This window comes from Pseudophryne corroboree, assembly GCF_028390025.1.
Source record: "Pseudophryne corroboree isolate aPseCor3 chromosome 3 unlocalized genomic scaffold, aPseCor3.hap2 SUPER_3_unloc_1, whole genome shotgun sequence".
Classification (NCBI taxonomy): Eukaryota; Metazoa; Chordata; class Amphibia; order Anura; family Myobatrachidae; genus Pseudophryne; species Pseudophryne corroboree.
This window is the reverse complement of record NW_026967493.1, coordinates 1,680,574-1,701,508: the sequence shown is the minus strand read 5'-3', so window position 1 is coordinate 1,701,508 and position 20,935 is coordinate 1,680,574. Positions and strand designations below refer to the sequence as shown.

Here is a 20,935-nt window from a genome sequence, read left to right as displayed (position 1 = left end):
GAGTGCTGAGGAAGAAGCCCCGCCCCCTCGACGGCAGGCTTCTGTCTCGCTTAAATATGCATTTTCTTGGCGAGGGCTCATACATATACACAGTGCCCAACTGTATATATGTTTACTTTTGCCAAAAAGAGGTTCCAAATGCTGCCCAGGGCTCCCCCCCCCTTCCCCCTGCACAGCTGCAGTTCTGTGCGTTACCTCAGTGAAGAACGGAGTCTTCTGACGCCGATTTGAAGTCTTCTTGCTTCTCATACTCACCCGGCTTCTGTCTTTCGGCTCTGCGAGGGGGACGGCGGTGCGGCTGTGGGATCGGACGGCGAGGGTGAGATCCTGCGTACGATCCCTCTGGAGCTAATGGTGTCCAGTAGCCTAAGAAGCAGGACCTAGCTTCAGAGAGTAGGGCTGCTTCTCTCCCCTCTGTTCCACGATGCAGGGAGTCTGTTGCCAGCAGAGCTCCCTGAAAATACAAAACCTAACAAAATACTTTCTCTCCGCGAACCCTGGAGAGCTCACTGAAAAGCACCCAGCTCGTCTGGGCACAGTCTCAAACTGAGGTCTGGAGGAGGGGCATAGAGGGAGGAGCCAGTGCACACCAGAACCTAAATTCTTTCTTAAAGTGCCTATGTCTCCTGCGGAGCCTGTCTATCCCCATGGTCCTTACGGAGTCCCCAGCATCCACTAGGACGTTAGCGAAATTGGCTTTTACAATTAATTTAAATTCCCCTACGTACTGGGCACGATTGACTGTACGCATGTGCAATTCAGACCACCATCAAATTTGGAAGAATGTTTTCAGAACCGAAAACGCTTCCATTCCATGAACGTTCAGGCGGTCTGTGAGAGAGGAAAGAGGTTTACAAACCTTTTTGTGGGATTTCTTGGGTCATCGCATGGTTCCTTCATCCTAAGCCAGTCATTGCTGTTTCATGATTTTTAGACAGGAAAAATGCCGGATGACTGGCTGTTAGGTATGACTAATTTTTTTTTTTAATATTACCCACTATTTTTCTTTTTTCCATAGGCGATGCGGGTTATCCTAACAAACCTTGGCTCTTGACCCCATTGTCTAATCCTGTAGGTGAAGCCCAAGAACAGTACCAAGAGACACACATTACATCACGGGGAGTAATTGAGCGTGCCTTCAGTGTACTTAAAAGCCAGTTTCGAAGTATAGACTCTTCCAGTGGTGCTCTTTTATACTCACCGGCGAAGGTTTGCAGCATAATTAATGCATGTTGTATCCTACACAACATTTGTGTCGCAAACCATTTGCTGGTGACTATTCGTCGCAGGGCTTTCCGCAAAGGGAACCAATCTTCTGCTCCACCTGTGGGTATGGACGAAGGTAGAAACCATATAATCCAGACATTGTTTGCATCATCCTGTGAGTATACTTGTAATTTTTGTATTTTCATGTGAAATAAGTGTCATATTTTTAATTAATTTGTGATGTTACTTTTTTTTTTATTCCAAAGTTCTGTCCTGTTGACAGTTTGATCCCCACGTTCCGTCCCGTTGTTGAGTTGCCAGTTGAGTGTGTTTATCCCTTTTTTGAGTCCTGTCCTGTGTAAAGTGGACCTCTACCATTGACGGCCTAATAGTGATGTGGACCTCCCCCACCGCCATGTTACAAAGACCCTTCAGGTGAGATGCAGGGGACCAACCTCCCTATTGTCGGTGTAACCTGTGTGTTTGTATAATGTTGCTGGTACCTGCTGTTCTTTTTCAGGAGGGATGACACGCTTTCAAGTACCTTGAAATAAATCCTTTTTCTCTTCCGCAGATTGCCCCTGGAATGTACCTCCACGAACCTGAACCCTTTAAAGTGGACAGTGGCGCTAACACCCTCACCCCCGCTACCATGACGGCCTACCTCAAGACCTTCCCAACAACCACACCCCTTAAATGCTCACTTTGAAATTACCTTTACAATTTCTGAAAAGGAAAACACAAAACTTCTCAATTTAACATTTATTGTAGAAAATTAACAGACGTAATTTAATTGTTCATAAAAACAAAGACTACATATTAAATTTAAACACAGAAAATTAGAACATTAATACAAAAGAAAAAAAACTAATGGGAGAGAGAAAAGGGTAAGCAGCAACATTAACATTGGAAATAATGAAAAAATATGCCCGCTCTATTGTGTGTGGGGGCTGTCCTGATCCTCTTCCTCCTGAGGTGGCGACGGTGTCCTTGGCGGCTGCTGAGTGCGTTGTATTGGCCTTAGTGGCCGTTCTTGTGTAGATGTTGAGGCCGGTGTTTGTGGTAGAGGCATTTCGTAGATGGGGTACATCCCTGCATACCCTTGGTACTGATGTGACTGTCCATTCCAGGGTTGTGGTGGAGAAAGGCCAGGAGGCGTCAGTGTGGCTGGTGGTGGCAGATGTGGTGGCTGAATGGCATGTTGTTGAGCTGACTCTGGGAGTTTGTCGTAGATCATCTGGAGTGTCGTTGCGATGAGCTGTGCGCTGGCTGCGGAATGTCGCTGGCTTTCAGACATGTTGTGACTGCTTTGCGACAGGCATGCCGTGTTCTCCACCAGCCGGTTGATGGATGTCACCAGACTGTGGAGGACGTCCAGTCTCTCCCTGTGATCTTTCTGCCTGGTCTCTATCAACACAGCCATGCTGTGGGCCATGGCCTTTTGCATCTCAACCATAACTGTGGCCATCTTCTCCATTGACTTCTCAATGGCCCCCAGTCTGGTGTTGATGACATCCCGAAAACTGTCCTGGCGTTGCAGCATCTCTGTTGCCAGGTTGCTTACCCTCTGAACCCTTGAGGGATCCTGCCCTTGCTGAACGTCTGTCACCAATTGCATTTGTGCAGCTGAAAAGAAAAGTAGAAATAAATTAGAAGACACATATGCCTACATATGTTTTAAGGTTCAAGCTTAAAAAAAATTGTAAAAATAGTTTCTGTTTATCCAATTACTTACACAGGGTTGTAAAAACTGCAGGCTGCTGCACATCCATCTCGTCGTCCAACTCTTCCTGTAACAGATCCGGCCTGAAGTAGGGACTGATCCCTAACGCAAGTCCGCTGCTGGTGTGTGGCACCTCTGTTTACAAAAGTTCACCCAAAAAAACGTAACTTAGTAAACAATAGAAAATGGTGACCAAAAAAACCAGAATGGATTCATATATTAACCTTCTGCATTCTGTGCTGCCGATGCTCCAGGTGCTTCTCTGGGCCTCAAATCTGGAGACATTTCTTGGCTACGGATTGATGCGTCGGCACTGCTGTCATCAGACCCTGAAAATGTCTCATCGGTTAACCATGTCGACTCAAACAGGTCGGGTGATGGGTCCACAGTATAAAGGGTGATGTCTGCTTCTTGAGGCTCTTCGGTCACAGTCTCTGAGCTTCTGGAGGATTGATCACGAGCTGGTGATGCCCTGCGCGCAGGTGATGTACTGCGTGCTGTTGAAATTTGGCGCACAGGTGCTGGTCTGGGCGCTGGTGATGTCCGGCGTGTAGGTAAAGGTCTGCGCGTAGGCGTGTCTAGGGGAAAGAACAAACATTAGCAAAGAAAATAAATAATAGTTTAGTACAGCACATTTGAATGTATTCTTACCATCACGTCTCTTTTTGGACAGCTGGGCTCCCGCCATCTTCCGTCTTCTGGGCGGTTCTTCCTCCTCTTGAAAGCCAGCAGGACGGGTGGAGTCCACACTTCCTCGAACTCCTTGGACCATGACAGGGTTCATGCGCCTTTTTATAACTTTCTCCCAGGGCAGCCACTTGAAATTCAGAGGCGGACCGCCTCCGGTTGTTGTCTCATGTTGGCGCTGAATCCCCATCTTTTTCTTGGTCTGTCTACGGCAGTCACTGTAACGCTTCATGCAGTTTCTGGTGCTCCGACAGTTTCCAGATACTGCAATGACTTGATCCGTGATGGCCACCCAGATCTTCCTCTTTGTATTTGCTGCAGTATTCTGGGCCCTTAGTCCGTACAGAACGTCGTAGGACCTGTCGACACCATCCACTAGGGCACAGTTTTCTGCCTCGGTGTACCGGGGTCCACGCGGATTCTTCCGTCCTGTGTCTTCTCCAGAGGCTTCCTCATCTGACTGACGCTCTGGCTGGCTTGTTGCCTTTTAGGGAAATAAAACATGCAATTAATACTATCACAATGATCTGTAGGTGTCCATCGGAGTGTGTCAGTATCTCTGGCAGTGCGCAGATACCTGTAGGTGTGCCTTGGGGTGTGTTGGTGTGCCTGGCAGTGCGCAAGTGGCCCATGGGTGTGTCAAGTTGGATGCTAGTGTGGCTGCAGGCGCTGAAAGCAATTACCTGGCTTGGCCTTTTCTTTTTTCTCCTACGGCCTTGGTCCCTTGATGACCTCGGCTGCTCGCCTATCTCCTCCTCCTGGGTCGGGGCCCACTCATCGTTGCTGTCCAGCAATTTTTCTGAGAAGTGGGGGGAAGGGGTGGCGCGGGGGCGCTGGTCCCTGGACATTCCTGTTTTAAAAAACAAAAAAAATGACATATGTACCCCACAAAACACAACCAAAATACCCCAAAATTAAAACAGTGCTACACACCTCACATTATTCATAAAAAAAAGAAAATCACGATGCAAAATTTTTTTTTCAAAAAAAAAAACGCCCAAACTCCACTAAAGGCACCCCAACATGGCATGCTACAATTAAACCTGTGCTCAAGCATGTACCAAAAAAAAACACATTAGCACATAAAAACATGAAAATCCACGCCCAAACTCCACTAAAGGCACCCCTGCACGTCAACATGGTATGCTGCAATTAAACCTGTGCTCAAGCATGACCAAAAAAAATAGGATTTGAACTACCTGCCGGTAAATCCTTTTCTCGTAGTCCGTAGAGGATGCTGGAGTCCATATTAGTACCATGGGGTATAGACGGGTCCACCAAGAGCCATTGGCACTTTTAGAGTTTAAAAGTGTGGGCTGGCTCCTCCCGCTATGCTCCTCCTACCAGACTCAATCTAGAAACTGCCCGAGGAGACGACATACTTAGAGAGAAGGAATTACACAGATAGTGGCCAGATTCATACCAGCTCACACAAACATGCGAATCCGGCCAACATGCCGGAACAACTGCAGCAACAGCTGAAACAGTAAATAACGCAGAACTTACCTAGGAACCAGGTAACACTGAACCATAAAACCAATGCAGGAAAATGAAGCGGACTACGAGATAAGTATTTACCGGCAGGTAATTAAAATCCTATTTTCTCTTACGTCCTAGAGGATGCTGGGGTCCATGTTAGTACCATGGGGATGTACCAAAGCTCCCAGTACAGGAGGGAAAGCGCGGAGGCTCCTGCAATACTGCCTGACCAAACTTGAGATCATCAGAGGCCAGAGTATCAAACTTGTAAAACTTGGCAAACCTGTTTGAACCAGACCAAGTAGCAGCTCGGCACAGCTGTAGGGACGAGAAATCCCGGGCAGCCGCCCAGGCAGAACCCACGTTACGAGTAGAGTAGGCCTTAACCGATTTCGGACACGGCAGTCCTGCCGTAGAATACGCATGCTGGATAGTGAACCTGATCCAGCGCAAAATCGACTGCTTAGAAGCAGGACACCCAATTTTCTTGGGATCGTAGAGGACAAATAGAGAGTCAGATTTCCTATGACGAGCAGTTCACATAGATCTTCAAAGCCCGTACCACATCCAAGGCCTTTGAAGCAATTGAGGAGTCAGTAGCCACTGGCACCACAATAGGTTGGTTGATATGGAAAGCCAATACAACCTTAGTAGGGTGGCCAATCCCGGGATCGGCGGGATCCCGGGATTTAGGGCCAAAAATGGCCGGGATTCAATCCCGGGATTGGAAGCTCCAATCCCGGGGGTTGAGGGATCAGCGTTGAGCGTCCACAGGACGCTCAGACGCTGCCCGGCTTCCTCCTTCCGGGTCCCAAGCGCAGCGTGAAAGGTCACGCTGCGCTATCAGAAGCCGTCAGCAGCGATGAACAGACGATCCCCTCCCGCCAGCCCTCGGTATATGGTATGTTATATGTGCGGGGTGGGCGGGGCGGGGTTGGGCGAGGGGGCGGCCACCTATCTAAAAGCCAATCCCGGGTATCCCGGGATTGGCCATTTTTCAATCCCGATCCCCGGGATTGAAAAAATGGCCCGGAAATTGGCTTCCCTAAACCTTAGGCAGGAACTGTGGACGAGTCCTAAGTTCCGCCCTGTCTTCATGGAAGATCAGATAAAGGACTTTTGCAAGACAAAACCCCCAATTCCAACATGCATCGGGCAGAAACCAAGGCCAACAGAGTGACCGCCTTCCACGTGAGAAACTTGATGTCAGCCTCCAGTAGAGGCTCAAGCCATGCTGATTGTAGGAACTGCAACACCACATCTAGATCCCAAGGTGTCACTGGCGCCACAAAGGGAGGCTAGATGTGCATAACCCCTTTCAAAAAGGTCTGAATCTCAAGGAGGACAGCCAATTGTTTTTGAAAGAAGATGAACAAAGCAGAGATTTGGACCTTAATGGATCCCAATCTCAGGCCCATATCCACTCCTGCCTGCAGGAAAAGGAGAAAACGTCCAAGTTGAAGCTCCACTGCAGGAAACTTCCTGGCTTCACACCAAGAAACATATTTCTTCCAAATACGGTGGTAATGTTTAGACGTCACCCCCTTCCTAGCCTGAATCAGGATAGGAATGACCTTACTCGGAATACCTTTCCGAGCTAAGATCTGGCGTTCAACCGCCATGCCGTTAAACGTAGCTGCTGTAAGTCTTGATAGGCGAACGGCCCATGCAGCAGCAGATCCTCCCGAAGAGGTAAGGGCCGTGGATCTTCCAGCAAAAGATCCGCATACCAAGCCCTCCTTGGCCAGTCCGGAGCAATGAGGATTGCCAGAACCGTTGTTCTTCTTACCAGCTGAAGGACCTTTGGAATCAGAGGAAGTGGAGGGAACACATACAGTGACGTGAACACCCACTGCCTGCAGGAACCTCGATCTGGAACAGTACCTCCCCAGCTTCTTGTTGAGGCGGGAGGCCATCATGTCTATGTGAGGAACCATCCACCAACCGGTTACCTCCTCGAACACCTCCGGATGGAGGCCCCACTCCCCTGGATGGAGACTGTGTCTGTCGAGGAAGTCTGCTTCCCAGTTGTCTACTCCCGACACTCTTGACACCTCTGACATGGCAGCCCTGCTCTTCGTTCCGCTTTGTCGGTTTATGTAGGCCACTGTACACGGCCCTTAGCTCCAGGATGTTTATTGGGAGAAGAGATTCTTGATTCGACCACCTTCCTTGGAAGGTTTCCCCCAGAGTGACTGCTCCCTTACCTCTTAGACTTGCCTCTGTGGTTAAAAGGATCCAGTCCTGAATTCCGAACCTTCGGCCTTCCAGAAGGGGAGAAAGTTGTAGCCACCAGAGGAGTGAAATCCTGGCTTTTGGAGACAGGCGTATCCTCTTGTGCATGTGTAGGTGAGAGCCCGACCACTGGTTCCATAGGTCCAGCTGAAAAGGTCGAGCATGAAACCTGCCATACTGCAGAGCCTCGTAGGCGGCAACCATCTTCCCCAGAAGGCGTATGCATTGATGAACCAATACCCGGGTAAGACATCCCGGACCAACGCTTTCTCCACAGGGAGAAATAACCTCTGCACTTCCGTGTCGAGGATCATTCCCGGGAAAGACAGCCGCCCTGTCTGTTCCAGATGAGACTTTGGAAGGTTTAGGATCCAACCGTGCCTCCTGAGCAGTTGTGTTGTGAGCGCAATGGACTGCAACAACCTCTCCCTGGACGACGCCTTGATCAGGAGATCGTCCAGATATGGAATTATGTTCACCCCCTGTTTGCGGAGGAGAACCATCATCTCCGCCATCACCTTTGTGAAGATCCTCGGTGCTGTGGAGAGGCCAAACGGCAGCGCCTGGAACAGATAGTGATCGTCCATCAGCGCAAATCTGAGATATGCTTGATGCGGCGCCCAAATGGGAATGTAAAGCTAAGCATCCTTGATGTCCAGAGACACCAGGAACTCCCCCTCCGTCAGTCCTGAGATGACAGCTCTCAGAGATTCCATCTTGAATTTGAACTCCCTGAGATAAGGGGTTCAAAGGCCGTACCGAACCATCCGGCTTCGGTACCACAAAAAATAGATTTTACTCACCGGTAAATCTATTTCTCGTAGTCCGTAGTGGACGCTGGGGACTCCGTAAGGACCATGGGGAATAGACGGGCTCCGCAGGAGACTGGGCACTCTATAGAAAGATTTAGGACTATCTGGTGTGCACTGGCTCCTCCCCCTATGACCCTCCTCCAAGCCTCAGTTAGGAACTGAGCCCGGAAGAGCTGACACAATAAGGAAGGATTTTGAATCCTGGGTAAGACTCATACCAGCCACACCATATAACACGTGATAGGAACCCCGGTTAACAGTATAACAATTGGAGCCTCTGAAGAGATGGCTCACAACAAAACCCGATTTTTGTAACAATAACTATGTACAAGTATTGCAGACAATTAGCACTTGGGATGGGCGCCCAGCATCCACTACGGACTACGAGACATAGATTTACCGGTGAGTAAAATCTTATTTTCTCTGACGTCCTAGTGGATGCTGGGGACTCCGTAAGGACCATGGGGATTATACCAAAGCTCCCAAACGGGCGGGAGAGTGCGGATGACTCTGCAGCACCGAATGAGAGAACTCCAGGTCCTCCTCAGTCAGGGTATCAAATTTGTAGAATTTAGCAAACATGTTTGCCCCTGACCAAGTAGCAGCTTCGGCAAAGTTGTAAAGCCGAGACCCCTCGTGTAAGGAGTTGACACTTTCACGTAATCCTTCCATAAGTCCAACCACACCGGTGTCGACCCCGCAGGGGGTGACATCACATTTACAGGCATTCGCTCCGCCTCCACATCAATATCCTCCTCATACATGTCGACACAGCCGTACCGACACACAGCACACACACAGGGAATGCTCTGACAGAGGATAGGACCCCACAAAGCCCTTTGGGGAGACAGAGGGAGAGTATGTCAGCACACACCAGGGCGCTATATATCACAGGGATATCACCTATAAAGAGTGTTTTCCCTTATAGCTGCCTATACATATTTTATACTGCGCCTAAATTGTGCCCCCCCCCTCTCTTTTTACCCTTTCTGTAGTGTATTAACTGCAGGGGAGAGCCAGGGAGCTTCCCTCCAGCGGAGCTGTGAGGGAAAAATGGCGCCAGTGTGCTAAGGGAGATAGCTCCGCCCCTTTTTCGCTGACTTTTCTCCCGCATTTTTATGGATTCTGGCAGGGGTTAAAAAGCACCTATATAGCCTCTGGGGCTATATATGGTGCCAGTTTGCCAGCCAAGGTGTCAGTATTGCTGCTCAGGGCGCCCCCCCCCCCCCAAGCGCCCTGCACCCATCAGTGACCGCAGTGTGTGGTGTGCATGAGGAGCAATGGCGCACAGCTGCAGTGCGCTACCTTGGAGAAGACCGAAGTCTTCAGCCGCCGATTTTCCGGACCACCTTCTTGCTTCTGGCTCTGTAAGGGGGGCGGCGGCGCGGCTACGGGAACGGACGACGAGGTCAGGTCCTGTGTTCAATCCCTCTGGAGCTAATGGTGTCCAGTAGCCCAAGAAGCCCAAGCTACCACCACTTAGGTAGGTTCGCTTCTTCTCCCCTTAGTCCCTCGATGCAGTGAGCCTGTTGCCAGCAGGTCTCACTGAAAATAAAAAACCTAACATATACTTTCTTCCTAGGAGCTCAGGAGAGCCCCTAGTGTGCATCCAGCTCGTCCGGGCACAGAAATCTAACTGAGGCTTGGAGGAGGGTCATAGGGGGAGGAGCCAGTGCACACCAGATAGTCCTAAATCCTTCTTTGGAGTGCCCAGTCTCCTGCGGAGCCCGTCTATTCCCCATGGTCCTTACGGAGTCCCCAGCATCCACTAGGACGTCAGAGAAAGGTTCGGATAATCACCCTTGTTCCACTGCTGAAGTGAGACCGAAACAATGACCTCTGACACCACCAATTTTCTGATGGCCTCCAGAAGAACTGCCCTGACTGCCAGCAGGGCTGGCAAGCCTGATTTGAAGAAACGGTGAGGCAGGGGATCTTGAAACTCCAGTCTGTACCCTCTGGACACTATATCCAGTACCCATGGGTCCAGACCCGACGACACCCAGACGTGGCTGAACTGCCCGAGTCTTGCCCCCAACCTGACCTTCCTCCAGGCCTAGCTGTCCACCGTCATGCGGAGGAGGACTTAGGGGTATCAGAAGCGGGCTTTTGGGCATGAAAACCTGCGGGAGCAGGTTTCTTTCCCTTGGCACGACCACCTCTGAAGGTGTTCGAAGGCTTATTATTTCTAGGCCTCCCGGTCCCAAAAGGACTGTGACATGGGAGATGAAAAGGGCTTCTTCGTAGCCGGTGCAGCTGAGGGGAGAAAAGGAGACGTACCCGCGGTAGCTGTGGCAATCCACGCATCCAGCGCCTCCCCAAAGAGAGCCTGACCCTTGTTTGGCAGGCCTTGCACGCACTTCCTGGATTCCACGTCCGCAGACCAGTTGCGCAGCCAGAGACTTCTGCGAGCCGAGACGGACATGCACGAGATCCCCGCAGCCATGGAACCCAGGTCCTTCATGGAATCCACCAGGAATCCTGCATATTACGTAAAAATAAATCAACGTCACCCTTATCCAGCGTAGTCGATTCCTCCTGCAGAGTGATTGACCACCTGGCAATAGCTTTATCCAATCTAAGCACAGGCAATAGTAGGCCGCAATATAGCCCCTGAAGCCGTGTAAATGGATTTCAGCGTAGCATCCACCTTGCGATCTGCCGAGTCCTTTAACGCAGTAGGCAGTAGATCTTGGGACCGGTAATACCACCTCTTTGGACAGCCTGGAGACAAAGTCGTTGACTATCGGCGGGGACTCCCATCTCTTCCTATCTTCCTCTGGGAAGGGAAAAGCTACCAAGACCCTCTTGGGAATCTGGAATTTCTTTTCCGGAGTTTCCCATGCCTTTTCAAAGATAGCATTTAATTCTTTGGATACCGGGAAGGTGAGGGGGAGCTTCTTATCTGTAATAAAGGCTTCCTCCACCTGTTCCGGAGTCGTGTCTGAGATGTGTAAAACATCCCTGACAGCATCAATCATCAACTGCACCCCTTTGGCAAGTGATGCCGCCCCCCTCAACACATCCCCGTCACCGTCTGCAGTGTCAGAGTCGGTGTCCGTGTCATCCTGCATAATTGCCAGCGCACATTTTTGAGAATGTACTGCAGGGGACCCTGAGGAGGCAGTATCAGACCATACCACCATAGAGGACTGGAGGACCCGAGTGGCATGCTCAGTCCTGGCAGCCCCATCAGAAATCTGAGAAATAGTCCCCCTCAGAGAAACAAACCATTCTGGCTCTCTAGCTGGGATCTGTGCTAAAACAGTGCAATCCTTATTACATGGAATGGAGTCTTCCTGGGAAGACAACTCCTCTGCAGCATATGAAACAGTGCCCCTAGACATGTTGATATACAACCTCAAACACCCCACAAACACACAGGGTACTGGGCAGAGTTTCCCCAGAGAGACAGAGATTGGAGCCAACCCCCACACAGCACTGTTATAGTATAGGGAAACCTTAAACCCGCACTGACTGTGTCCCTTAATAGGTGACACAGCCTTAACACAGTCTCCTACCCCCCTTCTACAGCCCCCTGGTACCGTACAGATAGCTGGAGTTGAGCAGGAGGGACCTGGCATCCACTTGAGCTGCAGGCTGGAAAATGGCGCTGAACGCTGCTGGGTCCGCTCTGAGGAGAAGCCCCGCCCCCTCAATGGCGCCGTCTTCCCGCTCTATGCAGATTATACTGGCCGGAGGAGTTCAAGCTGGCTTGGATCCTTAGACCCCGACAGGCTGCTTGTGGTCAGTTTTGGGTCCGGAGCTGGCCCAGGGCGTGGCGTGGCGTGTCGTGTGTCCCCCCCCCCCCCCCCGCGCCACGAGAAAAGGATTTACCGGTAGGTAATTAAAATCCTATTTTCTATTATGTCCTAGAGGATACCGGGGTCCACATTAGTACCATGGGGATGTACTAAAACTCCCAAACAGGGTGGGAGAATGCCGATGTCCCTGCAGAACTGATTGACCAAACTGAAGGTCCTCAGAGGCCAAGGCATCGAACTTGTAGAACTTAACAAACGTGTTCGAACCTGACCAAGTAGCAGCTAGGCAGAGCTGTAAAGTCGAGACACCCCGGGCAGCCGCCCAGGAAGAACCCACCGAACTAGTCGAGTGGGCCTGTACTTTAGGAACCGGCAAACCTGCCGTAAAATAAGCCTGCTGGATAGTACACCTGACCCAGTGAGCAACAGACTGCTTGGAAGTAGGACACCCAATTTTCTTGGGATCGTAGAGAACAAACAGCGATTCAGATTTCCTGTGACGTGCTGTCCTCTTCACATAGATCTCCAAAGTCCTCACAACATCCAAGGACTTTGAGGAAGCCGAGGTGTCTGTAAATACCGGAACCACAATAGGTTGGTTGATATGAAATGCAGACATCACCTTAGGAAGAAACCGCTGACGCGTTCTGAGTTCAGCTCTATCTTCATGAAAAATCAATAGGGGTTTTTGTGCTACAACGCCCCCAGTTCCAACACACGCCTTGTGGAAGATAAGGCCAACAGTGTAACGGACTTCCAAGTAAGAAACTTTACGTCAACCTCCTGTAAAGGCTCAAACCACTCCGATCGGAGAAACTGCAACACCACATTGAGATCCCAAGGTGCCGTGGGAGGCACAAAGGGTGGTTAGATGTGCAGAACCCCCTTCAAGAATGTCTGAAACTCAGGGAGGGAAGCAAATTGTTTCTGGAAGAAAATGGATAAGGCCGAAATCTGGACTTTCAAGGAGCCCAAACATAGGCCTACAGCCACACCTGTCTGTAGAAAAAGGAGAAAACGTCCCAGCTGAAATTCCACTGCAGGAAATTTCCTGTTTTCACACCACGAGCCATATTTTTTTCAAAAACGGTGGTAATGTTTAGACGTTACCCCTTCCCTGGTTTGGATCAGCGTTGGAATAACCTTGTCCGGAATGTCTTTCTGGGCTAAAATTTGACGCTCAACTTCCATGCCGTCTAACGTAGCAGTGTTAAGTCTTGATAGACGAATGGCCCATGTTGTAGAAGATCTTCCCGCAGAGGTAGAGGCCAGGGGTCCTCTAGGAGAATCTCCAGTAGACCCACATACCAGGTCCTTCTTGGCCAATCCGGAGCAATGAGAATTGCTTGAACGTTTTCCCTTTTTTAATTCTTTTTTTATTGAAGCCATGGATTCAAAGTACATACAGAGTAGAAAACATTGATCATTTGCATTTTGTGATTACAAAATTAGCATCAATTAAAAAATATAGGATTTTAAATTACCTACCAGTAAATCCTTTTCTCGTAGTCCGCAGAGGATGCTGGGGTCCATTTTAGTACCATGGGGTATAGACAGGTTCCTTGGAAGCCATGGGCACTTTAAGAGTTTAATAGTTTGGGCTGGCTCCTCCCTCTATAACCCTCCTACCAGACTCAGTCTAGAAACTGTGCCCGAGGAGACGGACATACTTCGAGAGAAGGAAATACACAGATAGTGGTGAGAATCACACCAGCTCACACTGAATTGAAAAACCATGCTGACCAGCATGCAACATGGAGAAACCATGCAAACCAGCATGCAACATGGAGAAACCATGCCAACCAGCATGAAACAAAGAAACCATGCCAACCAGCAGGAACTAGAAGAAACCATGCTAACCAGCATAAAAGAGGAACAGCGACAGCTGAACCAATACTTAACCAATTAACAATGCAGGAAAACGAAGCACAGGGCGGGCGCCCAGCATCCTTTACGGACTACGAGAAAAGGATTTACCGGTAGGTAATTAAAAATAGCATTTTGATACCGACAGGCAAATCCTTTTCTCCTAGTCCGTAGAGGATGCTGGGGTCCACTCCAGTACCATGGGGTATAGATGGTTCCGCAAGAGCCATGGGCACTTTAAGACTTTCAAGGGTGTGAACTGGCTCCTCCCTCTATGCCCCTCCTCCAGACCTCAGTTATAGGAACTGTGCCCAGGGAGATGGATATTTCGAGGAAAGGATTTACTTAATACTAATGGTGAGATTCATACCAGCTCACAACTCAACCATGCCGCATAACATGACATTCAACATGACACACGCCAACAGGAATGAAACCATTTTACAGCAACATGCTGAAAACAAATGAAACACAACTTGTGTAACTATAAGAACAAACTGCAGGTAAATTACGCACTGGGCCGGGTGCCCAGCATCCTCTACGGACTAGGAGAAAAGGATTTACCGGTAGGTATCAAAATACTATTTTCTCATACGTCCTAGAGGATGCTGGGGTCCACTTCAGTACCATGGGGTTATACCAAAGCTCCAGTACGGGCGGGAGAGTGCGGATGACTCTGCAGCACCGATTGACCAAACTGGAGGTCCTCATCAGCCAAGGTGTCAAACTGAAAAAAAATTAGCAAATGTGTTTGACCCTGACCAAGTAGCCGCTCGGCAAAGCTGTAACGCCGAAGCGCCCTGGGCAGCTGCCCAGGATGAGCCCACTTTCCTAGAAGAATGGGCTTTCACCGACTTCGGTAACAGCAATCCTGCCGGGGAAGGAGCGTGCTGAATCGTCCCTCTGATCCAGCGCGCAATAGTCTGCTTAGAAGCAGGACACCCAATCTTGTTGGGAGCATACAGGACAAACAGAGCCCCTGTTTTTCTTATCCGAGCTGTTCTTGCGACATAAATCTTCAAAGCTCTAATGACATGTAGAGACTTTGACTCAGTGAAAGGGTCAGTAGCCACTGGCACTACAATAGGTTGGTTTATGTGGAAAGACTAAACCACCTTTGGAAGAAACTGTTGACGAGTTCTTAACTCTGCCCTATCTTCATGGAAGATCAGGTACGGGCTCTTGTGAGACAAGGCCACCAAATTCAGACACCCGCCTTGCGGATGCCAAGGCCAAAAGCATCACCACCTTCCAAGTGAGAAACTTCAACTCTATCTCTTGCAGAGGTTTAAACCAATCCGATTGAAGGAACTGCACCACCACATTAAGGTCCCATGGTGCCACTGGAGGCACAAATGTGGATGCGCAGAACCCCTTTCACGAAGTTCTGAACTTCTGGAAAGGAGGCCAATTGTTTTTGAAAGAAAACTGATAAAGCCGAAATCTGGACCTTGATTGACCCCAATCTAGGGCCCGCATCCACACCAGCCTGCAAAAAATGGAGAAAACGTCCCAACTCAAACTCTTCCGTAGGAGCTTTCTTGGATTCACACCAAGACACACATTCTCCAAATACGGTGGTAATGTTTAGACGTTACTCCTTTCCTGGCCTGAATAAGAGTGGGGATGACTTCCTTGGTAATACGCTTTTGGGTTAGGATCCGGCGCTCAACAGTCATGCCGTCAAACGTAGCTACGATAAGTCTTGATACACGCACGGCCCCTTCAGCAGCAGGTCCTCGCGAGGAGGAAGAGGCCGAGGATCTTCTATGATTAACTCCTGAAGATCTGGATACCAAGCACTCCTTGGCCAGTCTGGGGCAATGAAGATTGCTCGAACTCTTGTTGTTATTATTTTGAGAACTTTTGGAATCAGTGGAAGTGGAGGGAACACATATACCGACCGAAACACCCACTGGGTCACCAGTGCATCCACTGCTATTGCTTGAGCGTCTCTCAACCTGGAACAATATCTCTGAAGCTTCTTGTTTAGACGAGATGCCATCATGTCTACTTGAGGAACTCCCCAAAGACTTGTCACCTTTGCGAAGACTTCTTGGTGGAGGCCCCACTCTCCTGGATGGAGATCGTGTCTGCTGAGGAAGTCTGCTTCCCAGTTGTCCACTCCCGGAATGAAACTTGCTGACAGAGCTCTTACATGTCTTTCTGCCCAGAGGAGAATCCTTGTCACCTCTACCATTGCCGCTCTGCTTTTCGTTCCGCCTTGTCTGTTTATGTACGCGATTGCTGTTACATTGTCAGACTGGATCTGCACGGGGGTATCCTTTCACATGGGCGACCAGGTTATGGTGGACAGTCATTAGGTCGACCACTACTGATCGACATTGACATGGTCGACATGGACACATGGTCGACACATGAAAGGTCGACACATGAAAAGGTCGACATGAGTAACTTTTTTTTCTTTTGGGGAACTTTTCCATACTTTACGATCCACGTGGACTACGATTGGAACGGCAATCTGTGCAGAGCGAAGCGAAGGCACCATGCGAGGGGACGCGGTGCACTAATTGGGGTTCCCAGTCACTTTACGCAAAAACCACACCAAAAAAAAGTTACTCATGTCGACCTTTTCATGTGTCGACCTTTCATGTGTCGACCATGTGTCCATGTCGACCATGTCAATGTCGACCAATAGTGGTCGACAATAACATGGTCGACCATTCATACCGGAACCCTGCACGGGTTGATCTTGAAGGTGGTGTACCGCTTGTAGAAGGCCGTTGTAAATTGCTTTCAATTCCAGAACTTTTATGTGAAGGCAGGCTTCCTGACTTGACCATTTTCCTTGGAAGCTTTCCCCCTGTGTGACCGCTCCACAGCCTCAGAGACTTGCATTCGTGGTTACCAGGACCCAATCCTGAATCCCGAACCTGCGTCCCTCTAGTAGGTGAGAACTGTGTAGCCACCACAGGAGAGAAACCCTGGCTTTGGATGACAGGACTATCTTCCGATGCATGTGTAGGTGGGATCCGGACCACTTGTCCAACAGGTCCCACTGGAATACTCTGGCATGAAACCGGCCAAACTGTATGGCCTCGTAGGCCGCTACCATTTTCCCCAACAAGCGAATGCATTAATGGATTGACACGTATGTTGGTTTCAATGTTTGACCATTTTCTGGGATTCCAGAGCCTTTTCCACTGGAAGAAATACTCTGTACTTCTGTGTCCAGAATCATCTCTAAAAAGGACAATCTTGTCGTTGGTTCCATCTGCGACTTTGGAAAATTCATGATGGGAGAGTGCGATATTCTGCACCAACTGTTCCTTGGATCTCGCTTTTATCAGGAGATTGTCCAGATAAAAGAATTATTTTGACTCCTTTTTGACGAAGGAGGACCATCATTTCCGCCATCACCTTGGTGAATACCCTCGGTGCAATGGAGAGACCGAATGGCAACGTCTGGAACTGGTAATGGCAATCCTGTACTGCGAATCTCAGATAAGTTTGGTGAGGAGGATAAATGGGAATATGCAAGTAAGCATCCTTTATGTCTACTGACACCATAAAGTCCCCATCCTCCAGACTGGAAATCACTGCCCTCAGGGATTCCATCTTGAACTTTCTCAGAGATTCAGATTTTTCAGGTTTAAAATCGGTCTGACCGAGCCGTCCTGCTTCGGAAACTACAAAATGGCTTGAATAAAAACCTTCTCCTTGTTGTGACATGGGTACCAGGACAATGACCTGATCCTGACATAATTTTTGAATTGCCGTTGTTACTGCCTCTCTTTCTGGAAGAGAAACTGGCAAGGTCGATTTGAAAAAACGGCATGGGGGGACGTCTTGAAACTCCAGTTTGTACCCATGGGACACTATTTCTAAGACCCATGGGTCCAGGCCAGATTGAATCCAGATCTGACTGAAAAGTTTTAGATGTTCTCCCACCTGCGCGGACTCCGGCAAGGGAGCCCCAGCGTCATGCTGCAGATTTGGCAGGAGCAGAGGTTGACTTCTGCTCCTGGGATTCTGGAGACGCTTCTCTTCCCCTCCTTCTACCGGCAAAGAAGGGGGAACCTTTGGCCTTTTTTGTATTTGTTGGGCCGAAAGGACTGCATGTGAGTGTGATGTGTCTTTTTCGCCGGTGTAGGAGCATAAGGCAAGAATGTCGACTTACCTGCGGTAGCCGCCGAGACTAACGCATCCGGCCCATCACCAAATAAGGCCTCATCTTTATACGGGAGAGCCTCCATATTTCTTTTGGAATCTGCATCAGCATTCCACTGGCTAATCCACAACGCCCTCCGAACCGATACTGCCATGGTGAACCCAAGAGTCCAATATCCTTCATAGCTTCCAGCATGTACGCGGCAGCGTCTTTGATATTACCTAATGTTAGGAGTATCTCGTCTCTATCTAACGTGTCAATTTCAGATGACAAGTTACCAAACCATTTTTCAAAAGCACTACTCACCCATGTGCAAGCAATGGTGGGCCTGCGCAGGGTACCATTGGCCACATAAATAGATTTTAATAGTGGACCCCCAAGAGGGAGAGAAAAAAAATGACGGTATACCGGCGGTTGGGATTCCAGCGCCGGTATGCTTGGTCGTCGGGAGCCCAGCCGCCGGCAAACAGAAGACCACCCAAAATCAAGTAGGGGCTCTTGCTTGACAATGTCCCCAATTCTGACACATGTTTAGCAGATGCCAAACCTGATCCAGCAAAAAATTGTCTGCTTAGAAGCAGGACACCCAACTTTGTTGGGATCATAAAGGACAAACAGAGCATCCGACTTCCTGTGACGAGAAGTTCTCTTCACATATTTTCAAAGCCCTCACAACATCCAAGAACTTTGAGGTAATGAGGCATCAGTAGTCACTGGCACTACAATAGGTTGGTTGATATTAAAAGCTGACAACCTTTGGAAGAAATCGCTGATGCGTTCAGCTCTATCTTCATGAAAAATCAAATATGGGTTTTTGTGCTACAACACCCCCAGTTCCAACACACGCCTTGCGGAAGCTAAGGCCAACAGTGTAACAGACTTCCAAGTAAGAAACTTGACGTCCACCTCCTGTAAAGGCTCGAACCAATCCGATTGCAGGAACTGCAGCACCACATTAAGATTCCAAGGTGCTGTAGGAAGCACAAAGGGTGGTTGGATGTGCAGAACCCCTTTCAGGAATGTCTGAACTTCAGGGAGATCAGACAATTGTTCCTGAAAGAAAACGGACAAGGCCGAAATCTGGACTTTAATGGAGCCCAAGCGTAGACCCACATCCACGCCTGCTTGCAGAAAGAGGAGAAACCGTCCCAGTTGAAACACCACCGTAGGAAACTTCTTGGATTCACACCAAGACACATACTTTTTCCAAATCCGATGGTAATGTTTAGACGTTACTCCCTTCCTTGCCTGTATAAGGGTAGGAATGATCTTGTTCGGAATGCCCTTCCGAGCTAATATCAGGTGTTCAACCTCCATGCCGTCAAACGAAGCCGCGGTAAGGCTTGATAGGCAAACGGCCCCTGTTGTAGGAGGTCCTCGCGAAGAGGAAGAGGCCTCAAATTCTCCAGCAGTAATTCCAGAAGATCCGCGTACCAAGCCCTTCTTGGCCAGTCCGGAGCAATGAGGATCGCCTGAACTCTTGTTCTTTTTATTAGCTTGAGAATCCTTGGGATGAGTGGAAGTGGAGGGAACACATACACTGACTGGAACATCCACGGAGTTACCAGTGCGTCCACCGCCACTGCTTGTGGGTCTCTCACACTGGAATAGTACCTCCGAAGTTTCTTGTTGAGGCGAGAGGCCATCATGTCTATCTGAGGTACACCCCATTGGCTTGTCACCTCTGCGAACACCTCCGGGTGGAGGCCCCATTCTCCTGGATGGAGATCGTGTTTGCTGAAGAAGTCCGCTTCCCAGTTGTCCACTCCCGGAATGAAGATTGCCGACAGCGCCACTGCGTGCTTTTCTGCCCAGAGGAGGATTCTTGTTAACTCTGACATTGCGGCTCTGCTCTTCGTTCCGCCCTGTCTGTGTATGTAGGACACTGCCGTTACATTGTCCGACAAACTAAATGGCGTGAACTTGCAGATGATGTGCCGCTTGTAGAAGACCCTTAGTTCCAGAATGTTTATCGGAAGGATGGATTCCAGACTTGACCAGTTCCCTTGGAAGTTTTACCCTTGAGTGACTGCTGCCCAACATCTGAGACTTGCATCCATGGTTAGAAGGATTCAATTCTGAATCCCAAACCTACGGCCCTCGAGTAGATGAGAAGTTTGCCGCCACCAGAGGAGTGAAATTCTCGCTTTTGGAGACAGGCGTATCCGCTGGTGCACGTGAAGAGGTGATCCCGACCATTTATCCAGGCGATCCAGTTGGAAGGGCCGTGCATGGAATCTTCCGTACTGTAGAGCCTCGTAGGAGGCTACCGTTCTCCCCAGAAGGCGAATGCACTGATGAACCTATATCTATCTGGGCTGGCTTCAGGACATCCCGTAGCATTGATTGGTTCACCAATGCTTTCTCCACCGGTAGAAACACCCTCTGCACTTCTGTGTCGAGTATCATACCCAGGAAGGGCAGTCTCCTTGTCGGCTCCAAATGTGACTTTGGGAGGTTCAAAATCCACCCATGATCCTGGAGTAACTGACTTGAGAGAGCAATACTCTGCAACATCCTCTCCCTGGAAGATGCTTTTATCAACAGGTCATCTAGAAATGGAATTATGTTCACTCCCTGCCTGCGGAGGAGTAGCATCATCTTTGCCATGACCTTGGTGAACACCCTCGGTGCTGTGGAGAGGCCAAATGGTAGTGCCTGGAACGGATAGTGACAGACCAGCAGTGCAAATCTGAGATAAGCCTGGTGAGGCGGCGAGATCGGAATGTGAAGGTACGCATCCTTGATATCCAGGGATACCAGGAACTCCCCCTCCTCCAGACCTGAGATCACTGCTCTCAGAGACTCCATCTTGAATTTGAACTCCCTCAAGTAGAGGTTCAATGACTTTAGGTTTAATATTGGCCTTACCGAACAGTTTGGTTTCGGTACCACATAAAGGTTTGAGTAATAACCCTTGTGTGTTAGGTGTGGTGGAACTGGAACAATGACATTTGTTTGAGCCAATTTTTGAATGGCTTCCTGTAGGATAGCACTTTGTCAGCGAAGCTGGTAAGCCTGATTTGAAGAA

At 49.3% G+C, this 20,935-nt stretch overlaps 1 protein-coding gene across 1 annotated transcript in view; it reads right to left on the bottom strand.

Moving 5' to 3' along the window:
- Positions 1-1,953: 1,953 nt before the first annotated feature.
- Positions 1,954-20,935, bottom strand: part of LOC134983106 (uncharacterized) — a 32,035-nt gene continuing 13,053 nt past the window's right edge. The window contains exons 5-9 of the mRNA XM_063948814.1: positions 4,300-4,466; positions 3,581-4,100; positions 3,154-3,507; positions 2,942-3,064; positions 1,954-2,832 (exon numbers count right to left, since the gene is read on the bottom strand). Coding sequence (XP_063804884.1) covers positions 2,141-2,832; positions 2,942-3,064; positions 3,154-3,507; positions 3,581-4,100; positions 4,300-4,466 — 1,856 coding nt within the window. The 3' untranslated portion in view covers positions 1,954-2,140. The remainder of the gene's footprint in view (positions 2,833-2,941; positions 3,065-3,153; positions 3,508-3,580; positions 4,101-4,299; positions 4,467-20,935) is intronic.